We start from the raw sequence: 20,395 nt of genomic DNA on the forward strand, positions 1-20,395 counted from the left end.
TCCAATAATCACCTTATTTTAATTATAAGTAAAATAGTCTCAAAAGAAATGATTGCATCATACCATGCTCCGAGAAAGGTAATGTTAACAAGAGGAAGATAATGAAATTAAGCTTATAAATAACAAACTCAAAGAACAAGAAACTTTTAAAAGATGTCCTGCATGATCTGGATGAGACTGTGACTGTGCTACAGATTAAAGTATACAGTCCATAAGGCAGAGCTATTGCTATAACAGAGCCCTGTGGAACATTCTATAGTAGCCTGATAATATGAATCATGATCATTGGATTCTTCTTGCAGAGCTATTAAGTTTATTTAACCACCTCTTATTAAGGCATCTAAAGGGGGAAACATCTTGCTCAGAAACACAAGTACTTCAGCTCACTGGGTAGTTATTTTTCCCTTATAATTCTGTTATCTGCATTGTAATGTATATGCCATTCTCCTTCAATTAGTGTAACCCATTGGCACTCTACTTCATGACCACCGGATGCACTGATAAGAAAGACTTTCCAGTTTTTAGTGTCAGAAATTTAGCATCAGACTTGAGAACTTGGTTATATCTTTAATTGATTAACAGGTATATCTCAATACTGACCTTCCATGGATGATGTAACAACAAGTATAAAAATGAACCTGAAAATATTCCTCAAACTTCAGTTAACATTTCATTTGGATCAGTAAGCTGTCCAAGGAAAGGAGAAAGTCAATTACAGTTTTAAGAATAAAATATAATTTAACAAGGTCTTCATGGTGTTTGGTAAATTTTGAGAGATACAAAGAAAGAATACACAGGAACACAAAATACCCATTTATAAATCAATATGTAAATTTATGAAAAAGAAGTATAATTATTTGTAAGTAATGAGGCTCATAGTAGCAATAAAGATAAAATTTTTACTAAACATTGGCCATATATGTCAGATGCTGCACTAAACCGTATAAAATTGAGTTTCAGAGAGCTACTAGTATGACAGAGAACTGAGCCTCAGGAAATGTTGTGCCTCTTTGAAGTTATAAATCGGTCTCTTCATGTAGTTGTTCTGGTTGTGCACCAGTCCAGGGTCACAGTCACACCATAGGTTATGCTGATTCACGCAATAGCTCAAGGGAAGGACAGAAGATATTTGGGCTGCTAGGCTAAACACTGGAGCAGTCAGGGAGAACCCTTTCCTGAAAAAACTCACGTGGCTTTCATGGTCTGAATACACGTAGGGAAGATGTCTTTCTCCCTCTGTCATTCTCTCAAACACACACACATACACATGCTCATTGGTGCACACACCTTTTAAAAACTCCTCTAAACTCTGGTTCAAACTTAGTCATAAGGATATATCGTTATTTTTTAAACAAGTACATTTCCTATCTGATTATGGCAGTGATACATATTCAATATGGACGATTTAAAATGCAGAAGAAATAATAAAACATACCCTTTACTCATAATCATTTTCCCCTTTTCCTCTCTCTCCCTTCTTTTTTTAAAATTATTTTTATTAATTTGTTTTTGTTACAGATGTTTCTACTTTCCCCCCCATTGACACCCTCCTCCCCATCCCCCCGCCCCATCCCCAGCTTTGTTGTCTGTCCATTAGTTATGCATACATGCATATAAAGTTCTGTGGTTTATCTCTTCCACCCCAACTCCCTCTCTTCTGAGGTTTGTCAGTCTGTACCCTACCTCTATGTCTCTGGGTCAATTTTGTTCATCAGTTTGTTTAGTTCATTATATTCCAAAAATAAGTGAGATCATGTGATATTTGTCTTTTTCTGCTTGGCTTGTTTCGCTGAGCATAATACTCTCGAGGTCACTCCATATCATCGCAAAGAATATCTCACCCTCCTTTTAATCATTTATTTATGAACTAAAACTCAAAACAAAATAAACAAAAATTCAAATCTTGGGCACAATTTGGTTTATTTACCTCAGTAGGAGTTGCAGGATTTGTAAAACAAAGACTATGTTTTATAGATATTTTATCCTACACAACACACAATTGAGCAGATCGTCCTGCTTCCTCTGCTTCCCATGACACCTACTTCCCAGGCTCCTCACACTCAATTTGGGATCAGGGAACATCTTCCCACTCAAACAAAATTATCAGAATTGGTACTGCATTAAACTATAGCTAAAATATCAATCCTAATGCTCTGCTGAGGGGAGGGAGACCATAAACTATAAATCTATTGGGTTCTTTCATTTTTTGTCAGTTAGCTAAATTATGATTTTTAATATAAAATTATCAATATCAGTTACTAATGCTTGCTTAAATATGTTATCATCAAACTAATGAAATCTCCATTATGGAATAAGCCATCTACAGATTTTATTGTTGAATCTAAAAATATATCCCAGCAATTTGAATGAGAAAGATAAAATAATTTAAAACTTATCCAAAGTTTTCAAGTAAAATTTTTGTTATAAAATATTAAAAATCATAATTATACAATGTTTTTCTTTGAAATAATTTCACTTGTTTGGCTAACACTAAATTATTTCACTTCAGGATAAAGTATTTATGAAATAAACACTTTCCATTTGTTTTTCCTTCCAGCTCCTATATATCTAAAGAAATAAATAGAAAAGCATGGAGGGACCTGGAAAGTATCATCCTGAGTGAAACAAGCCAAGCAGAGAAAGACAAATTTCATATGATCTCACTGATTTCTGGAATATAATGAACATAACAGTTTGAGGACAATCCCCTAAGGAGTGGGGAGCTGAGAGAGGGATGAACAACAGAATTTATATGCATGTAGGCATGAACAGTGGACATGGACAACAATCGGGGGAAGGGGCGGGGAGGGAAGGGGGAGGGGGGAACCACTGGGGGAAAAAAGGAGAATCATTTGTAACAAAAATTAATCAATAAAAAAAAAAAAAAAAAGAAAAGCATAAGGACAATGCTCTTAATGAAAAGTCCAGAAGAATCCCATTCTTAAAAAACAAAAACAAACAAAAAACCATAGATTGTTATATTAATAGTCTAGGGTATTTTAACATTTTCTCCTTCATGTCTTTCTATCTGAAGCTCTTAATTATGTATGTAAATCAGTTGCTAACTATCAAAATGGGTTAATCCAGCCAGTGAACTATCTATGGCAAGGTGTTTTCTTTGCATGTATCAATCATGATTTTGACTATCACCATCGTCTTCCTTCAATCTATTCATGTAGTGGCATAATCAAGTATTTGGACAAAAAAAAAAATTGTTCAAGAAATTAATTTCACATGTTCCAGTCAAGGGTTATTTTGCGTGTGTTAGCCATACCTTGCCTAGTCCTGATTTCATTCCTGCATAGTGTGGGCTCACAATTTTATATGGATTAAAAAAAAAAATCATAACTACGAAAACCATTTTCATGAACAATGAAATAAAAGTGATGTCTGAGTCCTGAATTGAGGGAGGCCAGAGAGAGGTAAAGACCTGGGGAGACCTAAGGGGATAGAATGATATTGCCTCTGGGGGCACACTGAAAGATTCTAGTCTGGAAGGAATAGTGAAAAGCATATAAAGTTAAGAAATCTCTATAAAACACCATACAGAATTTATGTTGCTCTGCCATAGTTCCTATCCCTTCAATCTTCCTAAGTATTGAGTCAATGACCTCCAGGAGGGACCGAAGAAGGCTTTGTAACTATGGCTATAAAGAAAGTCATCCACGAAAGCCTTGCTGCACACTACCACTAGGCAGGTGTGAAGTTTCACTCGGCTTCACAAAGTGAAGTATGGAATGGTCAACAGTGACCTGAGAATCTTGTTTGGTACACTATGCGAGCACATTTAGAAAGATCAAGAGCTTTAATGAGATTATTAAGGACACCAATCTATCCCATTCCTCATTCAACCAGGAGCAATTTCCTCTGAGAGCCTAAATTACATTCCTAAAAACCATAAAGTTTGTGAATGTCTAGTGTGAGCAATGACACTGAATCCTTCCCTGCTTGCTACATGGACATAAAATATAAATAAAAAAATATAATTAATTATGACAAAGAGATAGCAACACACTGATTTGTCATATATTCCTGGGGCACAGTTTAAAATGCATTATTTTACTGTAAAGGTATGCTCTTTTCAGTTGCACTGATTTTTACCTTTGTTTCAAAGCAGCTACATTATTTATTGTATTGCTACAGTTTTAAATGTGTTGTTATACTAGAGATTCACAATCTCCATAAATGACAATGGCATGAACATTAAATCCAGAGGCACTTGAAGTCAACACTGGGCTAATTAGCAAAACTTTTCGGGGGAGCAGGCTTTTGACTTAATGAAAGCAGTTGCTATTGTAAACTATTCTGCAAATCCCCAAAGAGGCATATTTTTCTAACTACAGAGGGCTAAGAATAGCTTATTATGAGCACAATTTGAACACTGTTTGGGATAAAGCAAAATTACTTATTTTTACCTTCAGATCACTCAATTTAACCAAGTAAAGCACAAACAAAATTCACAAACTTTGATGCCACTAAGAGCAGTCAGGTAACAGGGCAATAAGGTTGAGGAGATGGTTACTTGTCTACTTGTCTGTGTCTCCTGAATGCAGAACAAATGTCAGGTAAAAACAATAAAAAAAGAAAGAAAGAAAGAAAGAAAGAAAGAAAGAAAGAAAGAAAGAAAGAAAGAAAGAAAGAAAATGACTCGTATTTGTTAAATAGTAACACCTAGGGTAAGAAACTTTGTTCTTTCTTTTATTAAATTTAACATATTATATGTATCCTAATTCTCATTATGTAGTATTCTAAGACACATTTATTCAATATTGAAGTATCGAAGACAGGCACATTTGGGCCACTGTAGACATAATATGTTAAAGAGTTTTTAAGGAGCATGGGGACTAATATATCTTTCTCAAGTGACTAACTTACTATTAGGAAAGTCTTTGCAATCTAATTTTTTACTCTTTCCAAATAAAACAGTGAGGGATGAAAAAAATGCAACACACAATTAAAGTGCTAACACTAAAATCACTGAAGGCATCTACTTTTGACCCATTTGGAAATCTTTTGTGATAGGAAATTTTGGTATCTTTTGTATTGCTAAACTTTCTCTAAAACTATTAAGTGTGTTTGTTCAAGGATTACTAAACAGAATTTGAGGTTTTTAGGTTTTTTAATGGCCTTAAGAATTCGCTTGGTGAGAAAGTATTCAAATAGAGGCCTGGTGTTGGATTTTCTATCATACTGTGATCCTCATTAAGAAATAAAGTGCATTGGAAGCCACTTTTGTAGGATTATTTTAATTAAAGCAAATTATTGCACAGAGCTAGTAACCTTTAAAAATGAACTATACTAGCATTATCCACTTCTGTGGTTTGTTTCATTTACCATTTAACAACAGAAATCCTGACTGATTATACACATCAGAATAAAAGCAGCCTTACTTACCCTCATCATGCTGGCCAGAGCAGATGATGAAGAAAGAGCCAAGGATAATCCCTGACACCAACCATTTCCAGAGAGAAAACTGTTGTAACATCTTCTGTCAAATTCTACTAACTGATCTGAAATAACAAGAGGGAGAAAGAAACATTTGACAAGTTCATTAATCTGTTATGATTTACTGACTTCATAGTTAATTACCTGTACCACACTATGCATTAACAAAGAAACACACTTGTTTAATGCACTGGAACTCTTTACCCACATGAATTTGCAGACAAGTAATCTCCAAGGAAAGCCATCTTCTCTGTTATTTACTCTGTAAGCAAGAGTTGAAAATTGAACACACTGATCATAACAGAACCACACTCTTTAAAACTGAGACCCTGTGAGTGAATCAAATGTTAATCTAAGTTATTAAATTTATCTTATCTATAGCATAATTCAATTACATAGTAATATTGTTCTGCATCAATTTTTTAAATTTATCTTTATTGTTGAAAGTATTACAGATGTCTCTCCTCTTATAAGATAGTAAACCGGTTGTTAGTATCCTACATGAACATTTCAATGGACATTTGTGTTACACAGTTAGGTAGAAAAACCCATCATTGAAATGCTAGTTCCTTTTAGTACAGTGAGAAGATATTGACTTTACAATGCCAAGTGAAACTAAGCATAAACCATCAATTTTTATCATATCTGTCTTTTGAAGCACTTGGGTGAATTTTATTTTATTTTATCATTATGTTTGTTGTTGTTAATCCTCAACCAAGGATATTTTCCCATTGATTTTTAGATTGAGTGGAAGAGAGGGAGGGAGGGAGAGAAAGGGAAACGTTAATGTGAGAAAGACACATCAACTGGTTACCTCCCACGTGACCCTGACAAAGCCTGGGAATGAACTTGCAACCCAGGTACATGCCCTTGACCTGGAATCGAAACAGCGACCTTTTGGTACCTGGGACAATGCTCTAACCCGTGAGCCAAACTGACAGAGCTGAATTTCATTTTAATTCCTTTGTAACCTCTCAGCAAAAAAAGAAATTGAATGAGATATTAGGGGCCAGTGAGCACTCTAGCAGGTCTTATTGAAAAAAGGATGTGCTCAGTTTCTTGGTAAATTGAAGAATTTATTCACTCAAAATTGCTCAAAATGACCTTGTTGATAGGAACGTAGAAGAGGGATAGGACCTCTGTTCCTCTAATTCAGATGTTCCAAACATTAATGCCTACAGGGACAAGAAGAGGAAAGAAAAGAGTGGCTAGCCTAAAGGGGCCATCGGCTGGTGAAGGCTGTATAAGCCGTGGAGTGCAGGGTTTGCGTGACGAGAACAGCTGCTGCTCCGCTTCTGTCAGTGCTTTTCACGTGGGCAGGCAAACCAGTGTTGCCAGGTCTTCTGATTTTCCAGGAGATGGTAGAAATCCAAATTTCCAAGTGCGATTGCCCAGTGTTTAAATGGTTGTCCAATCCTCTTTATAGACTAAATGTTTCTGGCAGGCTATATTGTTCTCCCAGGCCCTTCAGTTTATGACTCCTGCCCAAGATTCACTCTCCTAGATGAGTTGTGGATAATGTCCATCAGCATGCACAGCAAAACTATTTTAATTCTGTTTTTCCATGCTTTTTATTTCATTCATCTTTGTTTTTTTTGGTTTTTTTTTTTTATGTGCTTCATAATGTTTATTTGCACAGTCGCATATTTAATTATACATCATTTATTTAAAATGATTATAAATGTGCAAGCTCAAAATTTTCTTACTCACAGGATGTACAGTCTTTACATTTCAATGATCACTGCACTAGATCACACACATTTTACGGTGAAATCTATTCTTCTTGTGTTTCTTTAAAAATTAAAAAAAAAACACAAAACTTATTTTACCTGGCTGTCATCCCCCCCCCCAACTGGTAAAGGACTGAGCCTTCCATAACTTCTAGGCACAGAGAACCAAAGAACAGCCCATCTTTAGAGAGTAAGTAAGAGAACATAACAATCCAAACTTCCTTGAAAGGAAAATAAGAATAAAATTCGCCAATGCTACTACTTGCAAGAACCAGTAAATTAGACTGTGGCCTCTTTTTAAATTCAAGTTATTCAGCTTACCTATGACATGAGTTTGAATAAATTAAATAGCATTAATATCTCATTTTCTTCATTATTAACTTGGGGATAGCATAGTACCTACTTCATAGTTTGTTTAGAGGGCTATATAAGTAAATGGTTACAAATGCATGCCTAGAAGAATGACTCCAATGAAGTGAGCATTGGACTCAGCATCTATCGATGCCTCAAAGTGCTCAACACATATTTTCTTTGTCTGTAGCGTAGCCTCTGAAGTGGGTTTATAATTCCATTCTGTGATGAGAACATCACATTTCCTGGCTCAAGATTACAAACTAGTGAGTGACTAAAAAGTGGTGGAGTTTGCAAGTCTAAAACCTCTGTTCAGTTCATTTCAGACAAGGGTAGAACATTTCTAAGAGAACGTGTGGCTCAGAGCTTTCAAGGCTTACAGAGGTCCAGGACAGCGCTGTACTGCTGCCTGGTTCCCGACAGGAGAGATATTGCATCCCTCCTCCCAAACCTACAGTGTACCCTACCAAGATTTATGCAAATAATGCTTCAATTTCTTCTCTATTCTCCCCCCCTTTTGTGTGTGTGTGTGTGTGTGTGTGTGAGAGAGAGAGAGAGAGAGAGAGAGAGAGAGAGAACATTAAGAAACATAAAATAGTATTTAAAATGAAAACAACAAAGAGAAAATACTTAGAGAACATTTATTAGAAAAAAAAAAATGTAAAGGAGAAGCAATATCTTACCAAATGAAAAAATGAGTAAAGTTGGTTACTTTGTGGGTCTTTAGTGTATCAACTTGATTTCCCTCTTACTAGCTTAGACTTTAGTATTATGCTCTCACAAATTATGCTATTTTCTTTTGCTTCTGATTCAAACCATTTGGTTTTATTTAATAGTCTCTGGGATGAAAACTGGATGGGTCATAATTTTAAAATCATTAAAGTCACTGCTATTATATCTCCAGAAATAGACCTATTAATCTGTGATTCTGTATATCTATATCTATATTTAGACACATTTTTTTTTTCTTTTTGAAACATCACAGTAAAATTTATATAAAAATATATTCAGAATATATATAGTACTTACTACCTGGAGTAATAAGAATATTTGGGAGACTGTGTTACACTTTTTTTATTTTTAAATTATTTTTTCTTTATTGATTTTAGAGAGAGAGGAAGGGAGAAGGAGAGAGAGATAGAAGCATTGATGAGAGAGAACATCGATTGGCCACCTCCTGCATGCCCCACACTGGGGATTAGGCCCACAACCTGGACATGTGCCCTGACCGGGAATCGATGACTTCTTGGTGCATGGGTCAATGCTCAACCACTGAGCCACACCAGATGGGCAACACTTGTTTATATTTAAATATTGAGAAAGATAGTAACTTCTCTATTTTTTTTTTACTATTTAACTAATGTTCACATTATTTTCAAAGCAATTTTAATCATTTTAATGGGCTCAATATTTTCAGCAAACTGAAAGAAAATTATGATTCACCATCATGTCAATCTGATACCCCAAAACATAGAGCACATATTAACTTAATAAAAAAATATCAGCTCTTAATAAAGATATGAGATTGTACCTCCTAGAAAGAGGTTATGGTTCTCCAATCAAAAGACCATGGGCCAGCATGATTAATATATACATTGTACCAATCAGACAACAGTAGTGTTTCTGCCATCAAGTAAGTTGGAACAGATCAAACACTTTATAGTTTTACAAAATCTAGAATTGTTGGAAGAGTTTTTACTGGAGATAAAGCCCCAAAACTTGTTAAATGATTGTAGATTGTAGATAAATGAAAGTCATTTCATATACCTCCAAATTGGTATTGTGCCTTTTTTATAAATTCCCTATCAAACTCTGCCATGTTCACTGAGTACAAATTTTCCCTCTCCATCTCCTTGGCCCATGATGTTATACTCTAGCAATCTAGACTCTGGCCAGTTCTAAAAAGCAATGCAGTTGACCTATAAAAAAGTTTAATGTACTTGATTTTCAGGAGATAATTTGATTGGCATATTCAATATTCTAGTTTTTCAATAGTAATTTGGAAATAGTATTTTATTATTAAAAAACAACTTTCTCAATTGTGTTATAATCTTACATGTAAGTGGTCTGTGGCTCATTAAGTTTATGATGTAATTTTCCATATGCTTAGGAATATTTTACTGCAATCACTCAAGACACACATACTGATTTTGAATATCACATCGTTTATGTTCTCTACCAGATAATGCTGATAGTCATTTCTCGGGCATTCAATGTTCTCAGAAATTCATGTATTCAACAAGCATGTATGGAGAGTCTCTGCTGTACCACTTACTCTTCTAGGATGATGAAAGACATAAATAAAATAAGCCCACTTACATCTCCTCTCATGAATCTTACATACTAGCAACATGAAGGGAGACAAACAAATAAACACAAACAAGTTATGTAAATATTCAAAGTGGCATGAAAATAGCAGCTTGTGTTTTTAAAATGGCATACCCTCACTTTACACTTAATTATCATTCCGAAAATTAAGATTATAAGCAAGCAAAAATGCTTTCTGACAACATAACTAAATAACTTACTTCACGAGAAAAAAATAACTATTCCAACATCCTTAGCTGAAAGCACCCTCAAAGGTATGTCCTGCCCAGAATACAGATTGCTGTTCATCTCCTGGAAGGAGAATAAAGGCCTTTCACTTTCAAATATAAACCCAAAGACTAGCACCACAGAAAGTTCTGCCCTTGATGTGTTTATCCCTGCTCCCTGCATCTGGATTGGTTGTAGTGACACATGGCAAAGCAACTAGGGTTGACATCATGGCAGTTTTTCCTCTGGTACATTTTGACAATGTCATCTTTTTTTTTTTTTTTTTTTTTTTAAAGCCTCTGTCCCTGACTGCTATGTGAATAACCACCAATTTCTTTGATATATCAAAGTTTGGAGCCACTGCCAATACTGTGATGAGAAATCCCATATCAATACCGTGTCAGGAAGCAAGCTGGAATCGCAGTGGAGTGAGAGCTATACATATGCATCTGCCCTTCAACAGTCTGTTCAGTCTAACTCTGGTACTTCCAACTTCAGACAACATCTAGACAGAGCTATACAAGTAGACTTTGTCACTGCTCTGAATTTCTTGGTAAAAATATATACTATCAACTTGTTAGAATAAAGCAACTGCCTTTCAAAGCAGCTTCAACAATCAAATAGGAGACACAAGGTTTTCCAAGTCACCACCTCTCACCAAACAAATAAGAATTTCCTTCACTGATTGGTTGGAAACCTTTCTTCTTTCTCACCATGGTGGGAAACATCAGGACTGTCTCATCCCTGCAGAGAATAGGTATCACTCATAAGCATGGCCCAATGAATCATCCATTTCTTTTCTTTGCAATATAAACTCCAAGAAAATAAAATTTTGAAGATTCTTTCAGCTAGATTCTGTCTTTCTAGATCACTTTATATTTTTCTCTTTTTATATATATGTTTACATTAACTATCTATCTATAAGAAGTATATTTATGTTTATATATGTATAATTTTATATTACGTATTTATATATAAAATATATTTATGAAATACATTGTAATTATATAATATAAAAATAAGATATATTTGCATATAATATAAAATATAACAAAACATATTTATATAACTTTATATTGCAATCTATCTAATAGACTTATTTGCATATATGCATAACTAATAACAGACAATAGTGCGGTGAAGGCGGAGGGGTGAGGAGGAGGTGGTCAATGGGGACAAAAAAATAGGAGGGACATAGTAATACTTTCAACAATAAAGATGTATTAAAATAATATATATTTAGATTTTATTTAACTTTATACTATACATATAAATATTGATGTTATTTCCTATTCATATATTTATTTTAGTCATGAGCTGAATTCTCCTTCAAGGACAGAATGGCCAGATTGTAATTAATTCTAGGTAAAGGCAGAACAATAACATATGCTTTCTCTGGGCACTGTGAGATAGATCTAAGGCACCTGCCCAGTTGGCCCCAGACAAACCAGGGTTGCCTGACATGCCATGATGTTTGAGTGTGCCCTGGTTGCTGTCCACTTTAAAAGGCATATTTATTTATTTGTGTTTCTCTCTTCTCTCTGTCTCTGACTCTCTTTCTTTCTCCATATATATATATATGTGTGTGTGTGTATATATATACACACACACACACACACACACACACATACACACTCTCGATATTATGGTATCAAATATAGTTGATGAAATTAATTTAAAAAATGAGGAAGGGAAGACATCCATAAAAATTTATCTTGCCATCTTTCAACTGTTTATGGACAAGGTGTTCCATTTAAGTTTTATATATTTTAAATATGTACTCAACAGTTGTAAACATGAAAATACTGGTTTAACTAAAAAAACATTTCCTGAAACCACATGATACACGTAAGGAGAGTACAATTTTAGAACTTCTACTACAAACTTTGGTGGGCCTTTGGAAAATTCAACCAGTACCTTAACACATATGTAGGAATCTTATTCTTTTCTTTTAATGATAATTTTTATCACAGAAGTCTAAACAGGGAGGGAGGGACATTGGTTTTCTTTTAGGATAATATTCCTCACCAAGAGAACAAATTACTAATAAATATAATTAGCATATCCAATTTATACTTTAAAATTGTATCCTATTAGAATTCATTCATTTTAATCAATAACAAGTATAAATCACATAGTTAGGTTCATAAAATGGATCAGTCAAAATTTAAAAAAAAAAGGGAGTAGATTTAAAAAAAAAAAACTACATCCACTCTTGCTAACATATTGGATATTCATTTCAGTGATCATACATCCATTTAATAATAATTTATTATATATTTAGTACACTCTGCTTTTACTCCAGAAATAAATCTATTTATTTTCCACATGACTTTACTATTGAGAAAGTACCATATTTCATATATTTTGCTTAATATATCATTTCAAAGTACTTTAGTAAAGTGATTCTAAAATAGGAGAGTATTGATATTTAATTTTCTATAATGGATTTCCATTAAAGTTATGTTTTGTGAACTATCATCTCAATACCAGTCTTAGATGTAAATATATTTCTCATATTTTTTAAAAAAATTAACAGGAAAAAGTTTAGTTTGAAAGGAGTGAGCACTCTGAAATGAGAAAAGCCAAAGTACCGTTTTACCTGTGGGGTAACTTACAACTGAGTTTTAAAGCTGAGACAAGTGCAAGCATGCTTTAAAACAGAAGCTTGAAGGAGAGTTCTGTGTAAAGTCATTCTCTGGCATAGGAAACAGATTATGACTAATCCTGTTTGGTGGAGGTTAAACATCCCTAGAAACACAAATACATTGATGAATAAATTATTCTCTTAGAGAAAATCCATTAACAAAAGCCAAAAGTATTAAGCCAGTCAAGAGAGATTAAAGCTGAAAGTGTGAAAATGCCAGTGACTTTTGGGGTATATTATAATAGAAAGTCCTGGCTTTGGGATGGAGAGACTCATGGTGCATTCCTAGTTCTGCCTCTTCTTTGCCGTAGGAATAGAAAACTAGTGGAAACTTCTGAGACTCAGATTAAAACTAGGATAATAAAAGCCATTTTATTCTGCTGTAGTTGACAGATAAAAACTTGAACAATAAATAAAAAAAAAATAGGAGCACTAAAGAATATTTATTTAAAAAATGTACTGCATCTGTGTTGACTGAGTGCTGATTCTCGGCAGGCACTTCATAAGACGGGGAAAATGGAGCAGTGTGAGAAAGAAGGAGAGGAGAGAACAAGAAAGAAAGAAAGGAAGAGAGGGAAGGGGAATGAGGAGAGAGGAAGGGATAAATAAAGTTTCAAGTGGAGTTTTCAGTTACTAAGATGTGAAAATAATCCACCAAAGTCCCCAGAACGAATCATGCATTTGTATAATCCCTTCCTAAAGAGCAAAGGTGGACTCTGTGACTGGCTTCTAATAAAATACGGTAAAGGTAACATGATGTCATCCCCTTGTTTCAGTTAAGCTATATAGGACTCAGTCTTAGCACATGGGAATGAGAGATATTTTTTGTCTGAGTTTGAAGATGCAAACGTTTACATTGCAGACTGCCTGTGGAGCCGGTCAGATGCCAGGGATCTACAGGTAGGTAACCTCTGAGGGTGACCTCCAACAACAGCACTCCAGCATACAATGAAAAGGAAAATGATTCTGCCACTAATCTAATGAGCTCTGTAAAGGATTCTAATCAATCCTCTAGATGAGAATGCAGATTGGCTGGCACTTGATTGCTGCCTTGTAAGACACCGAGCAAAGATGCCACCTAAGCTGTGTCTGCTGTATGTTCCAGACAAAACTGTAGTGGGTGCTTTAGTGGGTGAGCACTGGCACCAGGAAAGGGAACCACTTTGGTGAGGCCCTAGTCTTGAACAAGGCCACCCATCAGAAGTGGCAGAACTAGAGCTGCTTGGGGGGGTTCCAGTCTGGGAAGCAGCATGGGCAGGATGTATCTAAGGCAGAGGTGGAATGGGAGGGGTGTCAAAAATGTCACCTGATTGTGACAGGCCATCTAGGTTGAAAAATAATTTTAAAATGGCAGCAGCTAGTGCTTTTGTTCCTGGAGAAAGTGCCAACAAATTCCTGCCCCGTGGAAATTGCCCTAAGATTAGTCAATGTCACCTTCCAGTACGACCCAGGTGATTTCAAACTGCTGCCTCTGCATTGGCACTCAGAGAGAGTGAATTTGTGCATGAATCCTTTAAGTGCAGTGTCTTGGTTTTCTACAGTCCTTCAGCTTTCCTGGAAATAAGTCTCACTAGTTTTCAGACAGATTTTATAGGGGCTCTTCTTCCTGATTCACCTCCTCTGCGTCCTCTGCGCTGGAAAGACTAATGTAGGGCTCAGACACCTCATTCCTCAGGGGGATACTCCGCAGTTGTGATATCTCTCCCACTAGTGGGTTACCACATGGAGGTATGGGTTTTGACTAGACCATGTCTCTGCCCCTCCTGCATCTCAATGTAGCTTTTTCTTTATATTCTTAGTTGTAAAAAAATTGTTCTTCAAATCCTCAAGTTGTTTTCAGCACTAGTTATTCTATATGTTGTTATACTTTGGGTGTGTCTGTTGAAGGAGCTGAGCTCCGGCTCCTCCTTCTCTGCCATTTTGACACCCACCCATAAGAGTTCTAATTTTATTTTATTTATTTTTAATTTTTTAAAATTGATTTTAGAGAGAAAAGAAGAGAGAGGGAAAGAGAGAGAGAAACATTGATGAGAGAGAACATTGACTGGCCACCTCCTGCATGTCTCCCACTGGGCATTGGGTCCACAACCTGGCATGTGTCCTGACAAGGAATCGAACAGGCGACCTCTTGGTGTATGGGTTGTTGCTCAACCACTGAGCTATGCTGGCTAGACTAATTTTAAGAAATAATTTCAAGTGATTAATGACATGTTAAATGGCAGCCTTTAAATTTTTTATTTGTTCTTTTAAACCTGCATGCATAAAACCATTGAAAATAAATTTTACAGACTAAGTTCTATTGAATGATATAATTAGTTGTTACAACCTCTGTTTAAATTGTGGAAAATAATTCAAATGGAGTCACATAAAAATGGAGTTGTAGCTGCCATCCCAGAGGAATCCCCTTGCATATCTCAAACTTGTGTAGCGCTTAAACTGAGTGAAATCACCTTTGGAATGGGCCAAAGCTACATTATATTCTAAACAACTCTGCAAAGGTGACAGGAAAGAAGACCTTCTGACTACCTGACTAAAAATAAGACATTCTTTAGAATAAACACCACTAAGTACATCTAAAGAATAATAACTTATTAACACCAACAGAAATTCTTTCTATTCATATAATTATTCCCCTTCCCTTTCTCATAAAAAACCTTGTCTTCATCCCCTAACTGGAATACTATTTAGGTTTCTGCATAAATCAGGGATTCCAGAATAGGTATTCTTTTTTTTTTACCTCAAATAAACGCTTGTTGCCTCTCACTTGGGCCTTTTATTTTTAGGCTAACAGAATACATCTAGCAGAGTTGATTAATATTCACAGGAAAAATAAAGAAAATAAAAACTACATTAATTGGTCTTAGAACATTCCTTATAAAGAATAGCCAGTGTTATAATTGTAAAATTCTCCCCTGTAGATGAACAGTAACTCAATATGATTACTGGATTTTTATGGGGGGCAAATACAATGTAAATATTTTTTTCTTCTTCATACAGGTTACCCTTCATAAATAATAGAGTAAGCAAATTCCCCCATGTGTCTGGCTACACTGATAATAGCAGAACAGTCTGTAACCTATAATGTCCATTTTTAATATGGGTCTTCATAGAAAAATCACTAAAAAGAAATAAACTTAAGACATATAATACTGTTTTAATACTTTTGTGGAAATGGCAAAATTAATGGAAAGTGACAAATAAGTACCATATTTACGAAAAATGTTCAAAAAACAAAACAGTCTTAAACTAATCATGTATGGAAATATAAAGTATACCCCTTTTCTACCTAATTAGCATTCTTGTTTAGGTAAACATTAGTTACTATAAAGTTTTCCCTTAGAATTATTGGTAAAGTTCAAAGGTTCAACTTTTTAATTACTATTCATAAAGCATGTCCTGTGACTTTTAAAATTATGAAAGTCTCCAATTTTACGAGATTCAGCAGGATATTTCTCTTAGAAAAAATATCATTAAGGAGTATTAACTTCCATGCAAATTAATGGCTAGAAACTTTCCCCCCTACTTTCCAGTTTTAGACATGGATGAATGACTCAGAAATAGGAATCTTTTGTGGATGAAGGAAGTAGACGTCTTAAGATTAAAAACTTATTAATGTGATGCCCATGGGCAAACACGAAATCAGATCTTATGTATGATTTTGAAGTTGCAATTTTAATAATGATTATGGTATAGTGAAAAGAAAAACTGAGGAAATACATTTCATCCCTTTGTTTATACCCACCAATCTGTCATACATTTCAAAAGTGTATTTTGCTAAAAGCTGATATATAAAGGGTATATAAAGATTAAAAAGGAATCAGATATTGGTGGGTGGGATAAAAATGAATGTTAAGTTACAGAAAAGAGAAATTGGGGAAGAAGGTGTGTGTGTGTGTGTGTGTCTGTACGCATTATGTGCCAGTAGCCACAGTTGCTTTAAGAGGGATCACAAATGAATGACTATAACATTCAGGAAGCTACGGTAAATAAGTGAACTGAAAGAGAGAAAATGGAGAGGCTGAAGACTTTGCTGAATTTAAACTGATATTAGCTTCTTTGTGTAAATATACCCCCATTTTTTGTTCTTTTCCAACATTTTTAATAAAACAGAGCATCTAGATTTTCATGAGAATTATGAAATATTAACTTGTCTTAGTTAATATTAAACTATTAAAATAGTTAAACTATTTTTAACATATGGTATTGGCCAAAAAAATATAACTGCTTGTGATGGCTACTCTAGCCCATGGCACAACCATCTGAAACCTCGATGAGTATGTCAGGAATTGCCAGTTACATCATCATAGCTCTCTCTGTGTATTTAGGACCGCAATACTGACATCACATTCCACAAGACCTCTTTTCCATTCACATTCTTTGAAAATTTTAACAGCTTAACATGTATTTCTGCCTGTAAAAAAATCTATCTCAGTAATATATGTAATATCTATAAAAATAACATGCTTGGATGCCCATCATGAAAATGTTAGTACTTCTATTGTGAGAATTTCCTCAAAAAGAATTTTCAGAAAGGCCACGTAGTTACTTTAAAAAATAATACAAAGAAGATGTTAATATATATCCACAAGATTTCTTGGATGCCCATCTACCTTACCAAAGTAAGGCTACACTTAGGACAGTCAGTCTTCATCCGTGCACATTTCATGCTTGCCTCAAGTATTGATGTGTAATCCAAATTTTATAATCATGTGAACAGTTTAAGGATCATACAAAAGTCCAGGTTAAATTCATATTGATGACATTTCCATATGCTTTTTCTATTACTTTTAGGATTTAAAGATGGTTTGAGACAATCTTTTAAATCGGCTTTTGGTGTTTACTACTCATCTTTTTGTGACCCTCATGAAGACTGGCATTTAAAGGTCCGATGAGAGCTTGCATTTGAATTTAAGGTTATGAATTTTCTCCTCTACCCATATATATATATATATAGTAACTAAATAATTACAAAAAATAACTGCAGTAATAAAATGTGTTTCTAAATTTCAATAAATTTGATTACAAATAAAACTTCTTAAATGAGTTTCAGACTGTTATCAAAATTATCTTGTATATAACCATATTGGAGGAAGAAAAAGGCATATATAGTATTATGTTTTCAAAAATTATATAACTTTTTCAAAGTAAAATAATATCTAAGTATGGCAGGAAATGATAGTAATATTAAATTGAATAGAACAATAGACCCTTGATGATATTCAGTTGGTATTCTAGAAACATCTGCATACTACTTTTGTCATCAATGTGAATTTCAAAACCTATAATAGATAAGGAAATTTGTTAGCGTAATTTAAAAATTGTTTCCTGGAGATTACTGTATCAAAAAGAAAAACAAAGCATGCCATGATGCTTACTAAAAGAGGCTTTATGCAAACAAAAGCACTCGCAAAATGTACTGTTTCATGAGGCTCTGTTAATTAAAGAGAGAAATACTGGGTACAGAGATTAGCCTCTAAAAATCACTTTTCTTGAAAACACATGAGAACTAAAACTGTATCATGCACTATCTTCCAGCAGCCAGATAATACAAGCAGAGTGGAAGCTATTTTAACTGTCATATTAAAAACGAAGGAGGGTGGCCGATGTCTATAATTTTCTTGTAATCTCATTCTGAATGGAGCTTTCTTAAGTAGCAGCAATTACAAAAGAGGTACGAGTCTGGCGATAGTGATTTGTTTAATAGAACAAACAAAAAACTAATAAGAGAATGAACATAATTTAGTCTGATAAGAAAAGTTTTGTTTAAACTTCTATATAGAAGTAAAACACTGGGAAATTGAAATTAAACTTTATTGGTTATTTAAAAAATATCATTGTTACTGAATTCCTTAAAACCAAATGAAACAAACAATCATTTTTCTGGTAACTTGTAACTTGTAAATTTTAGGTATAATATTAATTATTGGGAATATCACATATGTGATTGATTGAGAACATTTCTCTAAGATATCTCAGGTGTGTTTTTATATGTACAAGATACATTAGTATTTATATGTTAAACTACCAAGCTAAAATCTAATCAAAACCTGTTATTAAACTTTGATTAAATACATTCACATTTTTACAGATTTTTCTCCATTTATGAAAGCAAGTTAAGTTTTTTCCCTCAAGATAAGAGTAATGAGTGATCTATTTCTCATGTATTGTGTGGTAAATATAGTGATTAGAAATGAATCAAGAATAAATAGAAATAAAAGCTCAGTAATTCAGCAGTGAGTCTATAGAGACTCTTCAGGGTACCCTTCGGGGCCAGTTTGGAGGTTATTTTTCTCCCTCTCCACAGTGAAATTCTACAACTTATGAAAACATACCTAAAATGTATACTTGTCATCTCATGCTGAGATGCATTTCTCCTTATTTTAAGTATTAAAAATAAGTGGGCAGACATGTTTGTCTCTTTTTAACCTCATCTTACTTTGTTTGAAAAGTATTGTCTATCAAGACCATTATGGAGCTCATATTTCTGTGAGAAAAGCCAACATATATACATATAATAGAGACAGTATTGGTACCTAAAGATGGACATAATGGGAGAGAAAGTGTTTAGGTAGGGAAAGGTTTGCTAGTTATATAGGATATTCAGGGGGAGCTCTTAGATAAAAATAACATTTGAACTAGGATCCAAATGAAGCAAGGGATATTTCAGAGAACCCATCACTGGGAAGCAGAAACACCAGCAGTTTCAAAGGCTCTGAGTTGGGAGCATGTCAAGCCAGTCAGGAGCAAACAGTTCAGTTTCATTCCAGCACAATTAGTGGGAGAGCATTGGTAACAGATGAGATGAGAGAAACAGAGATCGGGAGACAAGGAGAGTCGAGGTGCCACTCACTGGGGTGTGGATGATGAAGGAGAAGCAGAGTTGAAGTAGAATTCAACCGTTTGGCTCAGAAAATTAAAGTTTGAAATATCTGTCGGTCCACCAAGTAAAGTTGTTCCACAGATTGATATCAATGAGTTTGGAAATCAAGGGAGATCCAAAGTTGGCAGCCATAGAATAATCATGGAACAGATACAGATCATCTACGGAGTGAGTGTAAAGGGAGAAGAAATGGGACTTGCAAATATTTTGTTGTCACCAAAAGAAAAGGGGTGTAGCAAGAGCAAATGAGAAGGAGAGATGAGTCCAAAAGAAAGGGTTTCTAAAAAGAAGAGGGTGTGAGTGTGCCAAGTGCTATTGGTAGGTGAAGGAAGGTAAAGACTGAGAATTGACCATTGAGTATTTGGCAAAACAAAGGCCACTGGTGTCCTGAAAAGAGGTGGTTTTAGTGCATTAGTGGGAACAGATACCTTCTAGAGAGTTTCAAAAAATATAGAGCCTTTAGATAATCCCTTTTTCTTCCTTCCTTCCTTCCTTCCTTCCTTTCTTCCTTCCTTCCTTCCTTCCTTCCTTCCTTCCTCCCCTTCCCCTTCCCCTTCCCCTTCCCCTTCCCCTTCCCCTTCCCCCCTTCCCCCCTTCCCCCCTTCCTTCCTTCCTTCCTTCCTTCCTTCCTTCCTTCCTTCCTTCCTTCCTTCCTTCCTTCCTTCTTTCTTCCTTTCTTTCTGTACAAATGAGCAGAAAAAATTGAGGCCGTAAAGAGTGTTAATGCCCTGGAAGGTTTGGCTGAGAAGTTAGAGCATCAGCCCGTGGACCAAAGGGTCTCAGGTCGATTCTGGTCAAGGGTACATA

At 34.9% G+C, this 20,395-nt stretch overlaps 1 protein-coding gene across 1 annotated transcript in view; it reads right to left on the reverse strand.

Moving 5' to 3' along the window:
* Nucleotides 1–20,395, reverse strand: part of PCDH15 (protocadherin related 15) — a 737,327-nt gene that overhangs the window by 629,276 nt on the left and 87,656 nt on the right. The window contains exon 2 of the mRNA XM_036264711.1: nucleotides 5,395–5,510. Coding sequence (XP_036120604.1) covers nucleotides 5,395–5,485 — 91 coding nt within the window. The 5' untranslated portion in view covers nucleotides 5,486–5,510. The remainder of the gene's footprint in view (nucleotides 1–5,394; nucleotides 5,511–20,395) is intronic.

The sequence above is a fragment of the Molossus molossus genome, unplaced genomic scaffold (assembly GCF_014108415.1).
Source record: "Molossus molossus isolate mMolMol1 unplaced genomic scaffold, mMolMol1.p scaffold_m16_p_17, whole genome shotgun sequence".
Lineage (NCBI taxonomy): Eukaryota > Metazoa > Chordata > Mammalia > Chiroptera > Molossidae > Molossus > Molossus molossus.